Raw genomic sequence first — 24,254 nt, forward strand, 5'->3', positions numbered from 1 at the left:
GTAAACTCTTGCCATATCCCTCAACGTAACCTTTTTCTCTGTCCCTCAACCTAACCTTTCGCTCTGTCCCTCGACCTAACCTCTCGCTCTGTCCCTCGACCTAACCTCTCGCTCTGTCCCTCGACCTAACCTCTCGCTCGGTCCCTCGACCTAACCTCTCGCTCTGTCCCTCGACCTAACCTCTCGCTCTGTCCCTCGACCTAACCTCTCGCTCTGTCCCTCGACCTAACCTCTCGCTTTGTCCATCAACCTAACCTCTCACTTTGTTCCTCAACCTAACCTCTCACTTTGTTCCTCAACCTAACCTCTCACTTTGTCCCTCAACCTAACCTCTCAGTCTGTCCCTCAAGCCAATCTCTCACTTGGTCCCTCAACCTAACCTCTCACTTTGTCCCTCAACCTAACCTCTTGCTTTGTCCCTCAACCTAACCTCTTGCTTTGTCCCTCAACCTAACCTCTCGCTCTGTCCCTCAATCTAACCTCTCGCTCTGTCCCTCAATCTAACCTCTCGCTCTGTCCCTCAATCTAACCTCTCGCTCTGTCCCTCAATCTAACCTCTCGCTCTGTCCCTCAACCTAACCTCTCGCTCTGTCCCTCAACCTAACCTCTCACTTTGTCCCTCAACCTAACCTCTCGCTTTGTCCCTCAACCTAACCTCTCGCTTTGTCCCTCAACCTAACCTCTCGCTTTGTCCCTCAATCTAACCTCTCGCTTTGTCCCTCAACCTAACCTCTCGCTTTGTCCCTCAACCTAACCTCTCGCTCTGTCCCTCAACCTAACCTCTCGCTCTGTCCCTCAACCTAACCACTCGCTCTGTCCCTCAACCTAACCACTCGCTCTGTCCCTCAACCTAACCACTCGCTCTGTCCCTCAACCTAACCACTCGCTCTGTCCCTCAACCTAATCTCTCGCTCTGTCCCTCAACCTAATCTCTCGCTCTGTCCCTCAACCTAATCTCTCGCTCTGTCCCTCAACCTAACCACTCGCTCTGTCCCTCAACCTAACCTCTCGCTCTGTCCCTCAACCTAACCTCTCGCTCTGTCCCTCAACCTAACCACTCAGTCTGTCCCTCAACCTAATCATTCTGTCCCCCAACCCAATCTCTCTCATTTGGTCCCTCAACCTGATCCCTCGCTCTATCCCTCAGCCTAACTAGCCTCTCGCCCTTTCTCTCAACCTAACCTCTTCTTAATGCAACATAAGGGGAAGCCCATGCATTTGGCAATTCTTCTTAGGCCGCGTACACACGGGCGGATTGTCCGCCCAACTAAGTTCGTCAGACAATCCGACAGACAGTCCGTTCAACTTTTGAATGAACGGACTTGACCACACACGATGAACAGACAGTCCGCTGAAAACGTGCGCGATGACGTGTACGGCACGTACGATGGGACTAGAAAAACGTCCAATACACTGCAATGCAACCTTCGGCCGCGTAAACCCTTTCTGAGCATGCGCCATACTTAGTCCGTCCAACTTGCCTACACACGAGCGGACTGTCCGCTGAAACCAAGTTTGGACGGACAAAACCAAGTTTCAGCGGACAAAATTACGGAAATTCCGAAAGACAAAGTCTGTCGGACTGTCCGCTGAAAAAGTCCGCTGAAGCCCACACACGAGCGGATTGTCCGCTGAAACACGGTTCAGCGGACTAAGTTGGACAGACAATCCGCCCGTGTGTACGCGGCCTTACTCTTCAAATTGCAAAAAAGCTTTTTCAGAACGCGTTTTACAAGGAGGGGGCTTCTTATCTTTTCTGGATAGCTCTTCCCATGCAGCCAAACATTCAATACCACCGCAGTCTGACATTTTAAAAAGCCAGCTGAATAAGGCATCTATGGTTTGGGCATCTAGAAATCCTTCGGATGGCCATCACTTAGCAGGATCTTTTTTTTTTTTATATTCTTTACGGGTGAATTTACATCGTTTAACATGATGTTTAAGAGCTTCTGGCTCTCCGCTTACCATCATTTTAACTATGGGGGCACTTGGGTGTAATTTAGAAATACTTAACCCTGTGGACTTTTCTATTTTTAAAAGGCATTTAGCATTTTCCCTAGTTAACCCATAGCTTGCCATTACGGGTAAGACATTTTTGTTAAACAAATTTCCCATTTCTGTTTATGTATACTTTCGTTAAGTGAAGAATTTATATTCTCTCGTTATCTTTCTTTAGAAATTTTTTGTTACCTCTTTAAGAAATGACAAAGTTTGGAACTCCGGGACCAAAAGTTCCTCTTTTTTATAACTCAATGACCAGCAGTCAAATATATCATGAGATATTCTCAGAGGAACGTCTCCTCTCTGAGTGGCAATAGGCTAGTCCCTGACTAGACTCCCTATTCCAAAGGACACACAGCAGGTCATATATTCACTGTGGCTATCCACTGAGGACTACTCATCCTAGGACCACAGATGTACAAAAAAATCATGCAAAAAATTCAACATTCAACAACTTCTATTCACTCTTAGAAATTGTGGTACCCGCTACAGTACATCCCTTAATCAAAGCATATATATTATATTGTCATTTCAAAGGGTAAGGAAAAATTAGTACTCTTATTATTCTGGCTGCAATTATTTGCTTTATAATCATCCGAATATTCTAGAAATAATTATTCTCAGTAAGCATGCACAAGCAGAATGCATTTTAAAAATAAAAGAAACGTGCTACCTTCTATAGCTACACTCCTTCCCCAGCACCTCACTCCTACCAGTGGTAATTTTAGGTTTTATGCTGCCCTAGGCCTGACTAAACTCGCGCACCCCTAATTTAAATATGACCCACTCCTTGCTGTCAAGGCCACACCCCTTTCTGATCAAGACCCACCCTGTCATCTGTAAACAACACCCCCTTCCTCTTTAGGCTCCAGTTTTTCCTCTTAGAGCTCAACCTCTTCCTCTCTGTATAATAAAAGTGGATACCAAGTGGCTACTTGTGTATTTTGCGCTATGTACAGAGTGCAGTGTTCAGGAGTTCGCTGTGTACAGAGTGCAGCGTTCAGGAGTTCGCTGTGTACAGAGTGCAGCGTTCAGGAGTTCGCTGTGTACAGAGCGCAGCGTTCAGGAGTTCGCTGTGTACAGAGCGCAGCGTTCCAGGAGTTCGCTGTGTACAGAGTGCAGCGTTCAGGAGTTCGCTGTGTACAGAGTGCAGCGTTCAGGAGTTCGCTGTGTACAGAGCGCAGCGTTCAGGAGTTCGCTGTGTACAGAGCGCAGCGTTCAGGAGTTCGCTGTGTACAGAGCGCAGCGTTCAGGAGTTCGCTGTGTACAGAGCGCAGCGTTCAGGAGTTCGCTGTGTACAGAGCGCAGCGTTCAGGAGTTCGCTGTGTACAGAGCGCAGCGTTCAGGAGTTCGCTGTGTACAGAGCGCAGCGTTCAGGAGTTCGCTGTGTACAGAGCGCAGCGTTCAGGAGTTCGCTGTGTACAGAGCGCAGCGTTCAGGAGTTCGCTGTGTACAGAGCGCAGCGTTCAGGAGTTCGCTGTGTACAGAGCGCAGCGTTCAGGAGTTCGCTATGTACAGAGCGCAGCGTTCAGAAGTTCGCTATGTGCAGAGTCAATGCATGAGGTGAACCTTTTTGTCTCAGATAAAAAGATATATTAGGATTGTGTGCAAAAAAAAACAAACCCTACTAGGACTGGGTTTGCACATTCACATGGACTGGTTAATGGTTGGTTTGTTTTTTCAAGTATATGAAGCCATTGCATATTGAGATATATGAAGAAATTTGTTTTAAAAGGTAATGGCCGGCATGGCAACTGACTTTGGTTTGCAAATTATTTGAATAAGATATCAGGTAATGCAATAATATAGAAAGAACACATTCATGGTATTATCTAAAGCGGTTATTGTAAATTTCATCACATTTTCCGGTGCAAGAAAGTAATGCATGAATTCTGTCCTGTATGTCCCACTGAGGATCTTAACCAAGAGCCTTGCTGGTGTCACAATGCAGCATGAATAGACTGAGAAAATGAACTTGTTCCTCTGATGCTGTTCTTCCAACCTTCTGTATCCCAACACCGTATAGCCCGCTCTCTGCATGCTGGTAGAATCTGCTTGTGCCCCTCCTTAAGATCATGTGTAAGGAGAAAACGAACTTACAAGGCTCATTGCAGGTGCTTTGGGTATTTCGCTGCATCCTGAAGCTCATCCCCTGGGCTGTGTTCCCTCTCTCTCCAGCCTGATCCAGCTGCCGGCACCTCTTCCTGTATGGCTTAAAAGTCAAATAAGGCGGGCTGGGGAAGGGAGCAGGTACAGTGCCCTTTCCGTTGACTGAGGAGGCAACAGCGGGGGGGGCAGCTGCAGGCTCTGCATGTTCACTGATACAGGGAGTGCATATCAATCCGCCACTGACGGGACTATCTAAGGAACAGCAGCTTTTGCAGACAGAGCTGATGTATCATATGGCATATGCAAGAGGCGGCATATGAATTTTGGGGGTGCTGGCACCTCCCCTGGCCTCCAGTCAATGCGAGCGCCAGGCCAGTCATCAGCCCGTATTATCATACCGGCAGCAGTGCGGCCGCTTTATGGGGACACCAGACCCGATTTCCCTCCTGGACCCTGCCCCCCGCCCAATCTGTCCCAAAGAAACTGGCGCTACACTGGAAGTGTAGCGCAAGCCAGTGGGCACTCTTCAGGAGGAGGCTGTTTGTTTTTTCCTTACGGGGGGTTGGGGCAGCTTTCTTGACCCCCTGCAAAATGCTGCCCTAGGCCTGCGCTTTGTTGGCATAGGCCAAGATACAGCGTTGACCCCAGACAGGCAAAGACAGTAATAATATGGGAGAAATATCTCACTTTTGGCCATTTTGTCCCTCCTGAAGTGGGCCGAGAGCCGGAGGTGGAGATGCAGATAAGAAAACACGATTCGGGGGTCACCATCTGTTAAATTCAACCGTTGTGTCCATGCTTTGAAATGAAAGGCACCAACGATCCAGTAGCATTCTTTGCAAGTACGAGGTTACTTAAGTATAATAATACATACAGATACAGCGTACGCCGGATCAACAGCTCAATGGGTTGTGGCCCCCGATACAAATATAACTTCAGCTCGTCATACTATATCAATCTTATGATTACACAAGAGGGGTTCATTCAAAAGGGACCTTTTTGTGATAGCTCTATGCCAGAAAAGGGCCGATGTACAGCCAAAGTAGTACAGACATCACTTGGCAGCACATTACAATTTCCTTTAACACAACAACATTGCTTAATACCTAAGAGTTACTACACATTACTAAACTATATGTTTTAGATGCAAACAGTTCAATATAAGGGGGAATTCTGCAGGAGTCTTCCAGAAGTTTCATTATTCCGGACTCCAAATATTCTATATCTTAACACTCTGTCCCTCAAACTAACCTCTCGCCATATCCCTCACCCTAACCTCTAAATTTAGCCTCTCAGCCTATTCCTCAATCAAAACCTCTAGGATTCTCTAGGCTGGAGTATAACCCCTGATCATACTGTGAATAATAAAACATTTAACCCTATAATTCAACTTAATAATGTTGCCATATCCCTTAACCTAATCTCTCACTCTATCCCTCAATCCAACCTTTCATTCTATCCCTCAATCCATCCTCTTGCTCTATCCCTCAACAAAACCTCTCGCTCTATCCCTCAACTCAACCTCTTGCTCTATCCCTCAACTCAACCTCAAACTTTAATCCCTCATCTCAACCTCAAACTTTATCCCTCAACTCAACCTCTCGCTTTATCCCTCAATGCAACCTCTCGCTTTATCCCTCAACTCAACCTCTCGCTTTATCCCTCAAACTCAACCTCTCGCTTTATCCCTCAACTCAACCTCTCGCTTTATCCCTCAACTCAACCTCTCGCTTTATCCCTCAACTCAGCCTCTCGCTTTATCCCTCAACTCAGCCTCTCGCTTTATCCCTCAACTCAGCCTCTCGCTTTATCCCTCAACTCAGCCTCTCGCTTTATCCCTCAACTCAGCCTCTCGCTTTATCCCTCAACTCAGCCTCTCGCTTTATCCCTCAACTCAGCCTCTCACTTTATCCCTCAACTCAACCTCTCGCTTTATCCCTCAACTCAGCCTCTCGCTTTATCCCTCAACTCAGCCTCTCGCTTTATCCCTCAACTCAGCCTCTCGCTTTATCCCTCAACTCAGCCTCTCGCTTTATCCCTCAACTCAACCTCTCGCTTTATCCCTCAACTCAACCTCTCGCTTTATCCCTCAATGCAACCTCTCGCTTTATCCCTCAACTCAACCTCTCGCTTTATCCCTCAACTCAACCTCTCGCTTTATCCCTCAACTCAGCCTCTCGCTTTATCCCTCAACTCAGCCTCTCGCTTTATCCCTCAACTCAGCCTCTCGCTTTATCCCTCAACTCAACCTCTTGATTTATCCTTCAACTCAGCCTCTCGCTTTATCCCTCAACTCAACCTCTCGCTTTATCCCTCAACTCAACCTCTCGCTTTATCCCTCAACTCAACCTCTCGCTTTATCCCTCAACTCAGCCTCTCGATTTATCCCTCAACTCAACCTCTCGCTTTATCCCTCAACTCAACCTCTCGCTTTATCCCTCAACTCAACCTCTCGCTTTATCCCTCAACTCAACCTCTCGCTTTATCCCTCAACTCAACCTCTCGCTTTATCCCTCAACTCAACCTCTCGCTTTATCCCTCAACTCAACCTCTCGCTTTATCCCTCAACTCAACCTCTCGCTTTATCCCTCAATTCAACCTCTCGCCTTATCCCTCAACTCAACCTCTCGCTTTATCCCTCAACTCAACCTCTCGCTTTATCCCTCAACTCAACCTCTCGCTTTATCCCTCAATTCAACCTCTCACCTTATCCCTCAACTCAGCCTCTCGCTTTATCCCTCAACTCAGCCTCTCGCTTTATCTCTCAACTCAGCCTCTCGCTTTATCCCTCAATTCAACCTCTCACCTTATCCCTCAACTCAGCCTCTCGCTTTATCCCTCAACTCAGCCTCTCGCTTTATCCCTCAACTCAGCCTCTCGCTTTATCCCTCAACTCAGCCTCTCGCTTTATCCCTCAACTCAGCCTCTCGCTTTATCCCTCAACTCAACCTCTCGCTTTATCCCTCAACTCAACCTCTCGCTTTATCCCTCAACCCAACCTCTCATCCTGTCCCTCAACCTAACCTTTCACCCTGTCCCTCAACCTAGACTCTCTCACTGTCCCTCAACCTAACCTCTCACCCTATCCCTCAATATAACTTCTAACCCGTATCTCTTGACCTAATTTCTCATCATATACCCCAACCTGACTTCTCACCTCAACCTAACACCTACCAATAATCCTAAGATAACCCTTCTTCTTATGCTTTATTCAATGGTCTCACCCTAACTTCTAACTTTAGCTGCTTCCCCTACTCCTTAACCCAACTGCTAACCCTACCTCGAACCTTAAATCTAGCCTTATCTTAACTAAAACTATAGCCATATCCCTTAACCTAATTTTTAGCCCTATCTCTTAATTTAAATCTAGTCGTACCTCTCAACCTAACCTGTTAGGAAGCTAGCCCTGTTGCTCCAGCTAACGCTTTGTCCCTGAAAGGTATAGATTAACCATTCTCAAAAAGGGTTCCTCCAGAGGTTGGTAGGGTTTCCTAGAGATGTGGCTGATTGACCTCTCACTGGATGGGATGGTGCCTGCAAGACCAATGCCACGTGGAAAAGCCAGCAACATGATGCCAATGATCTTTTTAACTGTCTGTAAGGGTAACATTCCAACCACCAATGTAAGAGTATTCTTATTCTACTGACTACCCATGAATAGGGGCATCTTTTCATTTTCCCATCCAACTTTACTTATCCAGTTATGCCGCGTACGCACGATCGGAAATCCGGCCAGAAAAAGACAGATGAGAGCTTTTCATCGGAAAATGCGACCGTGTGTATGCTCCATCACAATTTAGCTGTCCGAATTCCCGCCAGCCAAAAATTGATAGCATGTTCTCAATTTTCCCAACGGAAAAACGTTCTATCGGTAATTCCGATCGTGTGTATGAAATTCCGACACGCCAAAAATCACGCATGCTCAGATTCAACTACGAGACAGAAGCTATTGGCTATTGAACTTCCTTTTTCTAGACGCGTTGTACGTCACCGCGTTATAAACGATCGGAATTTGGTGTGACCGTGTGTAGGCAAGACAGCTTGAGCCGAATTCCGTCGCAAAACCATCAGAGATTTTCCGACGAGAATTCCGAGGCATAAGAGTTCCCGAGATCTGAACGTTTATTTGAGGGGTTCCTTGGGTAAAAAGGTTGACAAAGGCTGTTATAGACATTAGGCTCAATTCACGAAACGAACACACTAGAAAAAGTATACTTATTTTCAGAAAAGTAACAGTTATTTTCAGTTGATCATTTTACAGCTTAGATTTAAGGACTACCTAAAGTCAAAAATGTACCTCCAGAGAGGAAGGCTGGACCTGGGCAGGGTGCTCTATGAGGACAGGTGTAACAGAGGAACATTCAGCTCACCGTGTGGTCATAGGACGTCATTTGTCTGTCAGTGATATCTCAATGGTTCTTTACTATACACTGTGTGTACTGTGCCAGCTGATGACTGGCAGGGAATTGCACATGCTTTTTGGTAACAGACCGTTCTGTCTTGGGCATTGTGCCACACTGGTGCCGAGGGGAGTACGAGCTGCTGATGCCATCATTTACATATTGATGGGAATGTGAAAATGAGGTGGTGAAATCTCTGTATCTTCATATATAACGAGCAGGATAAAACACTCAGAACGTTTTAAAATTCCACTATCGTATTCCCACTGTCCTTCTCCAGTCCAATACAGGGTGGGGGAGTCCTAGAGGGAACCTGCAGGAACAGTCTATAAAGAGCAGAGAGGATACCCAGGGGGATTGGCACACCCAGGGGATGTATTGGCACACAGTCCCTTACCAGTCTCCATGAAGTCTCTGCACCATAACTGATTTTGTGGTCTTGTGTGCTGGTGACTGCATTCTTTCTTAAGGTGTTTCAGTTATGAATAGTATGAATATCAGTAACCACACTGGCAGGGAAGGGGTTAAACACTAGGGGGAGATGAAGGGGTTAAGTGTGTCCTAGGGAGTGATTCTAACTGGGGGGGGGGGGGGGGGGGCTACCACTGACATGACAGCGATCACTGCTCCCGATTTAAAAAAAAAAAAAAAAAAATCTTTGTTTATTTTAATAATCTTTTTTTGACACCTCTACTTTTTTTTTTTTTTTTTTTTTACTTTATTACTATTCCAAAGGATGAACAACATCCCTTGTGATAGTCGGGGCTGTGACAGGTCCTTTTTATGCCAAGATCCAGGGTCTATTAGACCCCAAATCTCTCCTCTGGCCTCCAAAGCATCTGATCGGTCTGCGATCGGTCTGATCAGATGCTTTCAAACAACAAAACCGAAAACTGTAGGTGATGAGATCCTCGTTGCTTTTGGTTTTTGACATCCAAGAAGAGAGGCGGGAACTTCCATTCCTTCCCCTGTTCTCACCGAATGCCACCAAGACAGTCGCATTGTTCCTGGCCTCCCCCCCAATGGGATGTTTGGTGGAGGGGGGGCCCCTGTAGGAAATCAATGGCATTAAAAGTTTCGATCATTGCTGCAGTGAAGACTGAGATATCACCCTTCCCATCCGAGGATGTATATACACTCACCGGCCACTTAGGTACACCTTGCTAGTAGCAGGTTGGACCCCCTTTATTAGGTACATCTTACTAGTAGCGGGATGGAACCCCTTTATTAGGTCCCCCTCGCTAGTCCCGGGTTGGACCCCCTTTGGCCTTCATTCTTGATGGCATAGATACAACAAGGTGTTGGAGACGTTCCTCAGAGCTTTTGCTCCATAGTGATATGATAACATCACACAGTTACTGCAGATTTGTCGGCTGCACATCCATGATGCAAATCTCCCGTTCCACCACATCCCAAAGGTCCTCTATTGGATGAGATGTGGTGAGTGTGGAGGCCATTGGAGGACAGGGACCTCATTGTCCAGTGGTGAGATGATTGGAGCTTTGTGACATGGGGCATTATCCTGCTGGAAGGAGCCATCAGAAGATGGGGACACTGTAGTCATAAAGGGAGGGACATGGTCAGCAACAATACTCAGGAAGGCCGTGGTGATTAAACCATGATCAATGGGTACTAAGGGGCCCAAAGTGTGCCAAGAAAATATCCCCTCACACCATGACACCCCCACCACCAGCCTGAACTGCTGATATCCCATCCCCCACACCATTACACCCCCACCACCAACCTGAACCGGTGATATCCCATCCCCCATACCATTACACCCCCACCACCAGCCTGAACCGGTGATACCCCATCCCCCTGCACCATTACACCCCCACCACCAGCCTGAACCGGTGATACCCCATCCCCCGCACCATTACACCCCCACCACCAGCCTGAACCGGTGATACCCCATCCCCCACACCATTACACCCCCACCACCAGCCTGAACCAGTGATATCCCATCCCCCACACCATTACACCCCCACCACCAGCCTGAACCAGTGATATCCCATCCCCCACACCATTACACCCCCACCACCAGCCTGAACCGGTGATACCCCATCCCCCACACCATTACACCCCCACCACCAGCCTGAACCGGTGATACCCCATCCCCCCACACCATTACACCCCCACCACCAGCCTGAACCGGTGATACCCCATCCCCCACACCATTACACCCCCACCACCAGCCTGAACCGGTGATATCTCATCCCCCACACCATTACACCCCCACCACCAGCCTGAACCGGTGATAGAAGGCAGGATGGATCCATGCGCCAAATTCTGACCCCACCATCTGAATGTCGCAGCTGCAATCCAGACTCATCGGACCAGGCAACGTTTTTCCAATCTTCTATGGTCCAATTTTGGTGATCCTGTGCCAATTGTAGCCTCAGTTTCCTGTTCTTTGCTGACAGGAGTGGCACCCGGTGTGGTCTTCTGCTGCTGTAGCTCATCTGCTTCAAGGTTGGATGTGTTGTGTGTTCAGAGATGGTATTCTGCATACCTTGGGTGTAACGAGAGGTTATTTTGAGATACTGTTGTCTTTCTATCATCTGGAACCAGTCTGCCCATTCTCCTCTGACATCAAGACATTTTCCTCCACACAACTGCCGCTCACTGGATATTTTCTCTTTTTTCCCACCATTCTCTGTAAACCCCCGAGAGATGGTCGTGTGTGAAAATCCCAGAAATACTCAGACCAGTCCGTCTGCCACCAACAACCATGCCACGTTCAAAGTCACTTCAATCCCCTTTCTTCCCCATTCTGATGCTCTGCTGGACTTCAGCAAGTCGTCTTCACCACATCTAAATGCCTAAATTGAGTTGCTGCCATGTGATTGGCTGATTTGTGTTACCAAGCAATTTTACGAGTGTACCTGATCAAGTGGCCGGTGAGGCCTGATTCTCACCTATGGCATTTTTAGTGCATTTTGTAGATTTGCTCTACAGAACGTGTTCCATAGGAAGTCATGTGAAATGGACTGGAGTGCAAATGTGCAAAAAGCACTAAAAATGCCATAGATGTGAATCGGGTCTGAGAGTACGGGAAAACCTCGGATTGCGAGTAACTCAGTTTACAAGCGTTTTGAAAAACGTGTTGTTGTTTTTTTAAAATCCTGAGCAGGCTTCAAGCCTCTGGTGTGTGCAGTACCACATATGTCCAGAGATGCGGGGGCGCCAGAGACACTCAGAAGTGCTCAGAAAAACTCAGTTCCCGAGTGTCTCCGAGCTTCTCCAAGTGTTTCCGAGTGTCTCCGGCGCCCCCCACCTCTGGCCACATGCGATACTGCATACACTAGCAGTGACACTGGAACAAATTATCTGAGTTTCCATTGATTCCTATGGGGAAACTCACTTTAATATATGAGTGTGATGTCCAATCACAGCTGATCACATGTAAACAAAGAGATGCCAACTATCGGCTCTCTTCTCCTCACACTGACAGAGCGCGAGGAGAGGAGAGCCAATCAGCGGCACTTCCTCACAGGGAAGGCCTGTATAGGTAATCAGGCCACTGATCATTAGTGCAGCCCCAACAGTGCCCATCAGTGATGCCACTCTGTGGCCATCTGTAATGCCAACCTGTACTCATAAGTGATGCCAATCTGTGACCATCAGTGATGCCAATCAGTGCTGCCTTCCAGTGCCGACCATCGGTGCCGCCTATCCATGCCACCTATCTTTGCCCACCAGTGCCACCTGTGAGCGCTCATCAAAGCTGCATTAGTGCCTCCTCATCGGTGCCTTTCAGTGCTGCATTATCAGTACAGCCTATCCGTGCCACCTATCATTGCCCACCAGGGCCATCCATCATTGTCCACCAGTACCACCTATCAGTGCCCATCAAAGCTGCATATTAGTGCCTTCTCATCAGTGCCACCCCATTAGTGCCCTTCATTGCTGCCTCAGCAATGCAGCCGATCTGTGCCACCTATCATTGCCCACCAGTGCCACCTATCAGTGCCCATCAAAGCTGCAAATTAGTGCCTTCTCATCAGTGCCACCCCATTAGTGCCCTTCAGTGCTGCCTCAGCAATGCAGCCGATCTGTGCCACCTATCATTGCCCACCAGTGCCACCTATCAGTGCCCATCAAAGCTGCAAATTAGTGCCTTCTCATCAGTCCCACCCCATTAGTGCCCTTCAGCGCTGCCTCAGCAATGCAGCCTATCCGTGCTACCTATCATTGCCCACAAGTTCCACCTATCATTACCCACCAGTGCCACCTATCAGTGCCCATCAAAGCTGCAAATTAGTGCCTTCTCATCACTTCCACCCCATTAGTGCCCTTCAGCGCTGCCTCAGCAATGCAGCCTATCTGTGCCACCTATCAGTGCCCATCAAAGCTGCATTTTAGTGCCTCCCCAGCAGCGCCACCCCATTAGTGCCCTTCAGTGCTGCCTCATTAGTGCAGCCTATCTGTGCTACCTATCATTGCCCACCAGCGCCACCTATCAGTGCTCATCAAAGCTGCATATCAGTGCCCTCCTCATCAGTGCCACCCCATTATTGCCCTTCAGTGTCGCCTCATCAGTGCCCATCAGTGAAGGAGAAAAATCACTTATTTACAAAAATTTCTGCCAAAAAATAAGAAAAAGATTGTTTTTTTTTCCAAAAAAATAGTAATTTTTCAATTTTTTTAAGCAAAAAATAAATGAACCCAGCAGTGATTAAATACCACCAAAAGAAAGCTCTATTTATGTGGAAAAAAAAATGATAAAAATGTCATTTGGGTACAGTGTAGCATGACCGCACAATTGTCATTCAAAGTGTGACAACGCTGGAAATTGGCCTGGGCACGAAGGGGGTAAAAGTGCCTGGTATTGAAGTGGCTATATTGGGGCATTCCGTGCAGAATTGGGCGACGTGCAGATTGTAGGCCCTCCTATATATCTTTATTATTGAAGGTGAGCCTACCAGCACAGGGCAGGGATGGCGGTGCCCGTGTGTCCTGGTCATTTGGGGGCAGATGGGCCTGGGGTGTCGGTGGCGTGTTTACATGTCATGGAGTCCGGCCCTGGAAGTGGCTAAGTAAGGCTGTTAATGTTTTTTAAGAGGCTCTAAATATAACCGAACACTCGTCACTGTGACAGCAGCCGTACGCGCCTGTACCCCGTCCTGCCAACGCTCTGTCAACAGCCTCATAGCCAGCCTTCTCACAAACACTGTAACTATATCCGCACGCCCCTCCGCATATCCTCAACACACTGGAATGCCAACTGGACGGGCACCGAGATATGAGCCGTAGCTGGCAGGACGGCAGAGACAAGGTGATTGCTGGCATCGGGACCAGAACCTTCCTCTGCCAGGAAATGGCTCATAAGAACTTTCTGGTTCAAATCCACCATTGAAATATGTAGAACTGCCTTACCCGATGAGCGACATCCTGGCAGCGGGAATAGATCGGCATCCTGAAGTTATTCATCCCAGCTTGGTCTTCATTCCCTGATACCTGATTGGGCAGTGGAGGAGCTGATTGAATTCTACCCCCCCCCCCTCCCAGCCTCCTCTGGCTTAGGCATGTAGGTGGGCACTCCCCTGTGTGCCAGCTCCATTAATAAGGCAGTACAGCTGGCCCTCCTGTACCAGGCCCGGGCCCTATCAGTTCAAAAGAGGGGCCTGAGTACCTGCTGAGCTGGAGGACTGGGTGTACTACCTTATTACAGACACTAATCCTCTTCCTCCCCCTGCAGTGCTGTTGGCGTCTCCTCATCTACCTCCTGCTGTGCTGCAGGGGGATCAGTTCTAGCACTCAGCGTTGCCGGCTTCCCCGCTGTCCTCTCAGCGTTTCTGGCTTCCCCGCTGTCCTCTCAGCGTTGCCGGCTTCCCCGCTGTCCTCTCAGCGTTTCTGGCTTCCCCGCTGTCCTCTCAGCGTTGCCGGCTTCCCCGCTGTCCTCTCAGCGTTTCTGGCTTCCCCGCTGTCCTCTCAGCGTTGCCGGCTTCCCCGCTGTCCTCTCAGCGTTGCCGGCTTCCCGCTGTCCTCTCAGCGTTTTCGGCTTCCCAGCTGTCCTCTCAGCGTTTTCGGCTTCCCCGCTGTCCTCTCAGCGTTTTCGGCTTCCCCGCTGTCCTCTCAGCGTTTTCGGCTTCCCCGCTGTCCTCTCAGCGTTTTCGGCTTCCCCGCTCTCCTCTCAGCGTTTTCGGCTTCCCCGCTCTCCTCTCAGCGTTTTCGGCTTCCCCGCTGTCCTCTCAGCGTTGCCGGCTTCCCCGCTGTCCTCTCAGCGTTTTCGGCTTCCCCGCTGTCCTCTCAGCGTTTTCGGCTTCCCCGCTGTCCTCTCAGCGTTTTCGGCTTCCCCGCTGTCCTCTCAGCGTTTTCGGCTTCCCCGCTGTCCTCTCAGCGTTTTCGGCTTCCCCGCTCTCCTCTCAGCGTTTTCGGCTTCCCCGCTCTCCTCTCAGCGTTTTCGGCTTCCCCGCTCTCCTCTCAGCGTTTTCGGCTTCCCCGCTCTCCTCTCAGCGTTTTCGGCTTCCCCGCTCTCCTCTCAGCGTTTTCGGCTTCCCCGCTCTCCTCTCAGCGTTTTCGGCTTCCCCGCTCTCCTCTCAACGTTTCCGGCTTCCCCGATCCCCTCTCAGCATTTCCAGCTTCCCCCGCTCTCCTCTCAGCGTTTTCGGCTTCCCCGCTCTCCCTCTCAGCGTTTCCGGCTTCCCCGCTCTCCTCTCAGCGTTTCCGGCTTCCCCGCTCTCCTCTCAGCGTTTCCGGCTTCCCCGCTCTCCTCTCAGCGTTTCCGGCTTCCCCGCTCTCCTCTCAGCGTTTTCGGCTTCCCCGCTGTACTCTCAGCGTTTTCGGCTTCCCCGCTCTCCTCTCAACGTTTCCGGGTTCCCCGATCCCCTCTCAGCATTTCCAGCTTCCCCGCTCTCCTCTCAGCGTTTCCGGCTTCCCCCGCTCTCCTCTCAGCGTTTTCGGCTTCCCCGCTCTCCTCTCAGCGTTTCCGGCTTCCCCGCTCTCCTCTCAGCGTTTTCGGCTTCCCCGCTGTCCTCTCAGCGTTTTTGGCTTCCCCGCTGTCCTCTCAGCGTTTTTGGCTTCCCCGCTCTCCTCTCAGCGTTTTCGGCTTCCCCGCTCTCCTCTCAACGTTTCCGGGTTCCCCGATCCCCTCTCAGCATTTCCAGCTTCCCCCGCTCTCCTCTCAGCGTTTCCGGCTTCCCCCGCTCTCCTCTCAGCGTTTTCGGCTTCCCCGCTCTCCTCTCAGCGTTTCCGGCTTCCCCGCTCTCCTCTCAGCGTTTTCGGCTTCCCCGCTGTCCTCTCAGCGTTTTTGGCTTCCCCGCTGTACTCTCAGCGTTTTCGGCTTCCCCGCTCTCCTCTCAACGTTTCCGGGTTCCCCGATCCCCTCTCAGCATTTCCAGCTTCCCCCGCTCTCCTCTCAGCGTTTCCAGCTTCCCCCGCTCTCCTCTCAGCGCTTTCGGCTTCCCCGCTCTCCTCTCAGCGTTTCCGGCTTCCCCGCTCTCCTCTCAGCGTTTTCGGCTTCCCCGCTGTCCTCTCAGCGTTTTTGGCTTCCCCGCTGTCCTCTCAGCGTTTTTGGCTTCCCCGCTCTCCTCTCAGCGTTTTCGGCTTCCCCGCTCTCCTCTCAACGTTTCCGGCTTCCCCGATCCCCTCTCAGCATTTCCAGCTTCCCCCGCTCTCCTCTCAGCGTTTTCGGCTTCCCCGCTCTCCTCTCAGCGTTTCCGGCTTCCCCGCTCTCCTCTCAGCGTTTCCGGCTTCCCCGCTCTCCTCTCAGCGTTTCCGGCTTCCCCGCTCTCCTCTCAGCGTTTTCCGGCTTCCCCGCTCTCCTCTCAGCGTTTTCGGCTTCCCCGCTGTACTCTCAGCGTTTTCGGCTTCCCCGCTCTCCTCTCAACGTTTCCGGGTTCCCCGATCCCCTCTCAGCATTTCCAGCTTCCCCCGCTCTCCTCTCAGCGTTTCCGGCTTCCCCCGCTCTCCTCTCAGCGTTTTCGGCTCCCCCGCTCTCCTCTCAGCGTTTTCGGCTTCCCCGCTGTCCTCTCAGCGTTTTCGGCTTCCCCGCTGTCCTCTCAGCGTTTTTGGCTTCCCCGCTGTCCTCTCAGCGTTTTTGGCTTCCCCGCTCTCCTCTCAGCGTTTTCGGCTTCCCCGCTCTCCTCTCAACGTTTCCGGCTTCCCCGATCCCCTCTCAGCATTTCCAGCTTCCCCCGCTCTCCTCTCAGCGTTTCCGGCTTCCCCCGCTCTCCTCTCAGCGTTTTCGGCTTCCCCGCTCTCCTCTCAGCGTTTCCGGCTTCCCCGCTCTCCTCTCAGCGTTTTCGGCTTCCCCGCTGTCCTCTCAGCGTTTTTGGCTTCCCCGCTGTCCTCTCAGCGTTTTTGGCTTCCCCGCTCTCCTCTCAGCGTTTTCGGCTTCCCCGCTCTCCTCTCAACGTTTCCGGGTTCCCCGATCCCCTCTCAGCATTTCCAGCTTCCCCCGCTCTCCTCTCAGCGTTTCCGGCTTCCCCCGCTCTCCTCTCAGCGTTTTCGGCTTCCCCGCTCTCCTCTCAGCGTTTCCGGCTTCCCCGCTCTCCTCTCAGCGTTTTCGGCTTCCCCGCTGTCCTCTCAGCGTTTTTGGCTTCCCCGCTGTACTCTCAGCGTTTTCGGCTTCCCCGCTCTCCTCTCAACGTTTCCGGGTTCCCCGATCCCCTCTCAGCATTTCCAGCTTCCCCCGCTCTCCTCTCAGCGTTTCCAGCTTCCCCCGCTCTCCTCTCAGCGCTTTCGGCTTCCCCGCTCTCCTCTCAGCGTTTCCGGCTTCCCCGCTCTCCTCTCAGCGTTTTCGGCTTCCCCGCTGTCCTCTCAGCGTTTTTGGCTTCCCCGCTGTCCTCTCAGCGTTTTTGGCTTCCCCGCTCTCCTCTCAGCGTTTTCGGCTTCCCCGCTCTCCTCTCAACGTTTTCCGGCTTCCCGATCCCCTCTCAGCATTTCCAGCTTCCCCCGCTCTCCTCTCAGCGTTTTCGGCTTCCCCGCTCTCCTCTCAGCGTTTCCGGCTTCCCCGCTCTCCTCTCAGCGTTTCCGGCTTCCCCGCTCTCCTCTCAGCGTTTCCGGCTTCCCCGCTCTCCTCTCAGCGTTTCCGGCTTCCCCGCTCTCCTCTCAGCGTTTTCGGCTTCCCCGCTGTACTCTCAGCGTTTTCGGCTTCCCCGCTCTCCTCTCAACGTTTCCGGGTTCCCCGATCCCCTCTCAGCATTTCCAGCTTCCCCCGCTCTCCTCTCAGCGTTTCCGGCTTCCCCCGCTCTCCTCTCAGCGTTTCGGCTCCCCCGCTCTCCTCTCAGCGTTTTCGGCTTCCCCCGCTGTCCTCTCAGCGTTTTCGGCTTCCCCGCTGTCCTCTCAGCGTTTTTGGCTTCCCCGCTGTCCTCTCAGCGTTTTTGGCTTCCCCGCTCTCCTCTCAGCGTTTTCGGCTTCCCCGCTCTCCTCTCAACGTTTCCGGCTTCCCCGATCCCCTCTCAGCATTTCCAGCTTCCCCTACTCTCCTCTCAGCGTTTCTGGCTTCCCCGCTCTCCTCTCAGCCTTGCCGGCTTCTCCGCTCTCCTCTCAGCTTTTTCGGCTTCCCTGCTCTCCTCTCCTGCTGACTGCTGTTGGGGGCACTGTTTCAGGATGGACAACCAGGAAAGGGGCAGGTAAATGTCATTCATTGGCCCCTTCATTTTTTTTTTATTATTAATGAACACTGTGAGCGATCAGTACCGATCCCTCCTGTGTTCATACATCGGTGAAGCATAGTAAACTATGCCTCAGACCTCTTCCTTTTCATTCATCTCTGCAGATGAGGCTGCAGATAGAGCTTTGTCCTCAGTCCCTTTCTCCGTCCTAAATGTGAGACATCAGGGGTCTGTTTCGGACCCTAATATTTCGTCAAAGCCCCCCAAAATGTAAAAAAATAAATAAACAAAAAAATCTAAAAAAAAAAAAAAAATCTAAAAAAGAATTAAAAATAATTCTAAGTGATTGTAAAGGTATTTTTTTGTTTTTTTAACTACCGGTACTTGCCACCCACGCTATAGCTGAAAGACGGCTACAACACGGATCTTGATTGTTGGGAGGCGTCCATAGACGTCCTGCCATGCATGAGCTGCCTGCGGGTCGCGCGGCGCGCTCTGTTATCACTGGGTCTATGAGACTCGGCTGATCACAGATCAGAGTAAGGGGTCGATCCCGTTCCTTACCACGTGATCAAATGTCAGCCAATGACAGCTGATCACGTGACGTAAACAGAAGAGACGAAAAACTGAGGAAAAAAAAAAAGCCATTCTCCGGCTTCTTTGAGAGGGACATCTGCCCCTCACACAGAGAGCTGTGGCTGCCTCATCTGTGCCCACCAGTGCCAAATGCCAGTGCCACCTATCAGTACCCACCAGTGCCACCCATCAATGCCCACCAGTGCTGCTGGTCAATGCCCATCAGTGCCACCGATCAGTGCTGACTATCGGTGCCACCTACCTTTGCCCACCAGTGCTGCCAATCAATGCCCATCAGTGTCACCGATAAGTGCTATCAGTGCCACCTACCTTTGCCCACCAGTGCTGCCAATCAATGCCCATCAGTGCCACCGATCAGTGCTATCAGTGCCACTTACCTTTGCCCACCAGTGCTGCCAATCAATGCCCATCAGTGCCACCGATCAGTGCTATCGGTGCCACTTACCTTTGCCCACCAGTGCTGCCAATCAATGCCCATCAGTGTCACCGATCAGTGCTATTAGTGCCACCTACCTTTGCCCACCAGTGCTGCCAATCAATGTCCATCAGTGCCACCGATCAGTGCTATCAGTGCCACCTACCTTTGCCCACCAGTGCTGCCAGTCAATGCCCATTAGTGTCACCGATCAGTGCTCTCAGTGCCACCTACCTTTGCCCACCGGTGCTGCCAATCAATGCCCATCAGTGCCACCGATCAGTGCTGTCAGTGCCACCTACCTTTGCCCACCAGTGCTGCCAATGAATGCCCATCAGTGCCACCGATCAGTGCCACTTACCTTTGCCCACCAGTGGTGCCAATCAATGCCCATCATTGCTGACTATCAGTGCCACCTACCTTTGCCCGCCAGTGCTGCCAATCAATGCCCATCAGTGCCGCTTTATCAGTGCAGCCTCATCTGCGCACATCAACAAAGAAGAAAAATTACCCTTTTGCTAAATTTTATAACAAACTATGAAACTGTTTTTTTTTTTTTTTTCGAAATTTTCTGTCAAAAAATAAAAAACCCAGCAGTGGTTAAATACCACCAAAAGAAAGTTCTATTTGTGTGAAGAAGAAAAATTTCATTTGGGTACAGTGTTGCATGACTGTGTAATTGTCATTCAAAGTGTAACAGCACTGAAGTGGCCAGTAGGCAAGTAGTTTAAATATCTCCCTGCAAATGGCGGCCATGAACTTCCTCTTTTTGGGTCCCCCACAGGCGCTTCTGGCCCCTCCCTTCTGTGCCGTGTACTACCCCCCCCCCCCCGGAAGCGTCTTGTGTACGCACCCGAGTCATTGACACAGACAGCGGGACTTGACTCCGCTCCCTCCTCACTGGCTTTGATTGACAAGGGAGGGGAGAGAAGAGCTGCAGACATGCCCAGCAGCGCTGGACCCAATGAAGGGCTCAGGTAAGAACAAATGGGGGGCAGGGGGGGGGGGGGGCCAACACCTAAACATTTTTTACCTTAATGTAAGGAATGCATTAAGGTAAATGAAGTTTAGGCTTTCCAACCCTTTTAAGGTCTTGTTCACATGCGCTTTGCTTTCTGTCATTTCTGCCATGGCTGCAGAGCAGGCGCACACCTTTAGCCACGCCCTCTTTTGCTCTGTGTTTGCATGTGCCAAGCGCCAACACCACCCAGAAGTGTCAGTTCTTTGGCCGTCAGAGCGGTCCGGTGTTCAGCTATTGAAGTATTAGACATTACCCCAGGGCATGCACTTTATACCTGCAAAGGTTTTTTTTTTTTTTTTTCTACAGCGACTTTTTTTTTTTTTTACCCTTTTCCAATGTCCTCAGGCTGGTCACATGAGGTTCCAGGTCTCCCCTACCTCTGCTCCAGGCTATTCGGCCTTCACTGATGCAGAGAGCAACACTGACTAAATCGGCACCACCTTCTGCATCAATACACTGTGAGTGCATGGCGCTGTGGTGACACCTCCTTGGGGGGGGGGGGGGGGTTGGCCATGACACCCTGCACTCACACTGTGTGCTCAGTTTTCCTCTTTGAATTGACACTGGCCGTCATATAACCCAGAAAACTGAGGTTATCTTGTGGGAAAAAAAGTCCTATGGGGGCTGCTCCAAGTTGCAGGCGAGTATTGCAGCCAGTCTTTTTTTTTTTTTTTTAAACTCCCTGGGGACCTCTAATCTCGGAGATAGGCTTGAAGCTAATTACTCACATTGTAATTGTTTTCTTACATTCCAATTTTTCTTCAGGAAGGACTGACGGGGCAGAGTGTCTGGGGGGGGACTGACGGGGCAGAGCGTCTGTGGGGGGGACTGACGGGGCAGAGCGTCTGTGGGGGGGGACTGGCGGGGCAGAGCGTCTGTGGGGGGGACTGGCGGGGCAGAGCGTCTGTGGGGGGGACTGACGGGGCAGAGCGTCTGTGGGGGGGGACTGACGGGGCAGAGCGTCTGTGGGGGGGACTGACGGGGGCAGAGCGTCTGTGGGGGGGACTGACGGGGGCAGAGCGTCTGTGGGGGGGACTGACGGGGGCAGAGCGTCTGTGGGGGGGACTGACGGGGGCAGAGCGTCTGTGGGGGGACTGACGGGGCAGAGCGTCTGTGGGGGGGACTGACGGGGCAGAGCGTCTGTGGGGGGGGACTGACGGGACGGAGCGTCTGTGGGGGTGACTGACGGGGCAGAGCATCTGTGGGGGGGACTGACGGGGGCAGAGCGTCTGTGGGGGGGAGTGACGGGGGCAGAGCGTCTGTGGGGGTGGCTGACGGGGCAGAGCGTCTGTGGGGGGGACTGACGGGGCAGAGCGTCTGTGGGGGGGAGTAACGGGGCAGAGCGTCTGTGGGGGGGAGTGACGGGGCAGAGCGTCTGTGGGGGGGAGTGACGGGGCAGAGCGTCTGTGGAGGGGACTGACGGGGCAGAGCGTCTGTGGAGGGGACTGACGGGGCAGAGCGTCTGTGGGGGGGACTGACGGGGCAGAGCGTCTGCGGGGGGGAGTGACGGGGGCAGAGCGTCTGCGAGGGGGAGTGACGGGGCAGAGCGTCTGTGGAGGGGACTGACGGGGCAGAGCGTCTGTGGGGGGACTGACGGGGCAGAGCGTCTGTAGGGGGGGTGACGGGGCAGAGCGTCTGTGGGGGGGACTGACGGGGCAGAGCGTCTGTGGGGGGACTGACGGGGCAGAGCGTCTGTGGGGGGGACTGACGGGGCAGAGCGTCTGTGGGGGGGAGTGACGGGGCAGAGCGTCTGTGGGGGGGAGTGACGGGGCAGAGCGTCTGTGGGGGGGAGTGACGGGGCCAGAGCGTCTGTGGGGGGGACTGACGGGGCAGAGCGTCTGTGGGGGGGGACTGACGGGGGCAGAGCGTCTGTGAGGGGGAGTGACGGGGCAGAGCGTCTGTGGGGGGGACTGACGGGGCAGAGCGTCTGTGGGGGGGACTGACGGGGCAGAGCGTCTGTGGGGGGGAGTGACGGGGCAGAGCGTCCAGGGGGACTGACGGGGCAGAGTTTCCTGAGTCCGGGGGGGACTGACGGGGCAGAGCGTCTGGGGGGACTGACGGGTCAGAGTGTCTGGGGCGGGGGGCCTGATGGGGCAGAGTGTCCTGAATTCGGGGGTAACTGAGATCTAAGAGTGTATTTTTAGGACTATGGGGAAGAGTGTCTAATGTCTGGAGGTGCTAAAGGAGAATAATGTCCTCGGGGGCTGTAATAGAAGAGGGTTCCGGAGGACTTCATGGAAAAGGGGTCCTGAATCCTTGTAGGGGACTGATGGCGGGGGGGGGGGGGGGCAGGGCAGTATGTGGGCAAATAATAGTGTTAGAGAACAGTTCCTGTTTATTTGTGAGCTGTGCTGTTGGAGTTGCTCTTCATGCCGTCTGTTTTCTGGATGTTTCTGATTTGTCGCCTCCATCATCTAATACTCTTCATCTCTGTTTCCCAGGAAAGCCTCTGCGGATCAAGCCCCGCCTATGACGTTGTGCGGCCTCTACAGGTCCGATTTTTGGAGCGACTACAACTCAGGGTCCCCACAGAGCTCCACCCAGAGGGCTTGGTGTGTATTATCCTGTATTATCCTCCGGAGCCCGATGGCGGCACACATAAATCCCGACCAGCCGTTCACCGCGTTTCTGGCGGTCTTTGTGTTCCCGAGTGAACACGCGCACATTTCATAGTCTATACTTCTACAGAGATATCTATTTAATTTCATGCTGGCAATTCAGCCAAGAAAAGTTTATTTCATAGTTTTTGGATATAAGAGAATTTATTAATTATTTTATATATTTTATATCTTTGGTGCTGTGGGCGGAGTCTACATTTTGTGGTTGTTGTTGTTTTTTTCAGTGTTAAGTGAGTGAAACTCACTAAATTCTCTTAGGGCTCGTTCACGGGCAGCAGCATTGCCCAACGCAGCCGCGGGGCAAGACCAAGGAAAAATGTCCTATGGCTTCAGTTCATACCAATGCAGTGCGTTGGCGTGCGCTGGACAAAAAAAAAAAATAGGATTGGTTGCATTTGTGTGCAGCGGCATGCTGTAAAGCTTTTGCAGTGCAACTGTAGCAATTAAGAATTACATTCAGATGGAAAGAAAGCAAGCACTGTGGTGCTTTTTTTTTTTTATCAATGCATTTCGATGCATGACAGTGCCGCATTCACAACGTACACCAGCATGCGCATGTTAATGCGCACATGTGTAATGTGAAAGAGCCCTTAGCAGTCCCTTCCTGCTGCCATTTTTCTGAATGTTAAGAGGTGGCCTTCCTGCACTACATTTACCATACCGGGCAATGGCATAGCATGGCATTGAATATGGAAGGGCATTGGCCTGTACTGGAACAGAAGTTTGTACAACCCTCTGCGCACCGTACAGCCTTCTCCGTACCCTTCCCCCATGTGAAAAAATGCAGAGCCATTGTTTTGTTTTTCACCTTTTTTTTTTTTTTACTGTCTCTTGATCTTCACCCATGCGAAAATCCTGGGCAGTCTGCATATAGAGCAAACCTTGTATTTATGGATAGAATAGGAATGGGTTAAATCCCCTATTAGTTTATTTTATTTTTTTTGCCCTCTGCATCCCCTTAGGATGTTTTCTCCTCACTTCCTCTTCAGTAGACACAACAGGAAGTGAGAGGTAATCTCACCCATAGAATACCCTCTTAGACACTGGAACAGATGCCCCCCCCCCCCTCCCGTTCTAACAATAGTCAACAGGACAAATGGAGAGGGTGAATGTGTCTAATAGGGGCACACGTAGCAATAAAACTTGATAAGAATTCAAATCTGTTCCGATTTTATCCAAAGTTAACAGCGTTGGGTATGCACACATTTTACAAAATTAAGCACTGGGCAGAGAAATGTAAAAATGCCCTTCCTATGGTTTTGCAACCACTCGGAAAGGTTTCATCAGTGCTGGCTTCATCAGGGCAGGATTTGGCCAGCTACTGCCCAGGCTTCAGACGTTGCAGTAGTCCTGAGCCACGGAGCACGCAGGGTGAATGGAACTTCTAGGCACATGACACGGGGGGTGGGCATGGTGGATCCGCGTAGCAGCCTGCCCCTGTATCCTGATGGATCCTCCCCAATTTGGCATATATGAGGCCATGAATATGGCAGATGAGTGATCCCTAGGAGCATCTTGTTACCCGGGTATTAC

The 24,254-nt window shown here is 51.5% G+C and overlaps 1 protein-coding gene across 1 annotated transcript in view; it reads left to right on the forward strand.

Moving 5' to 3' along the window:
* The window catches only part of LOC143995808 (uncharacterized), a 69,369-nt gene extending 45,591 nt beyond the window's left edge, over positions 1–23,778 (forward strand). The window contains exon 3 of the mRNA XM_077490520.1: positions 22,545–23,778. Within this exon, the coding sequence (XP_077346646.1) occupies positions 22,545–22,576 (32 nt within the window). The 3' untranslated portion in view covers positions 22,577–23,778. The remainder of the gene's footprint in view (positions 1–22,544) is intronic.
* Positions 23,779–24,254: the final 476 nt, after the last annotated feature.

Source organism: Lithobates pipiens, unplaced genomic scaffold, assembly GCF_037356315.1.
Source record: "Lithobates pipiens isolate NorthernLeopardFrog02 unplaced genomic scaffold, aLitPip1_a1.2 Scaffold_19, whole genome shotgun sequence".
Taxonomy (NCBI): Eukaryota; Metazoa; Chordata; class Amphibia; order Anura; family Ranidae; genus Lithobates; species Lithobates pipiens.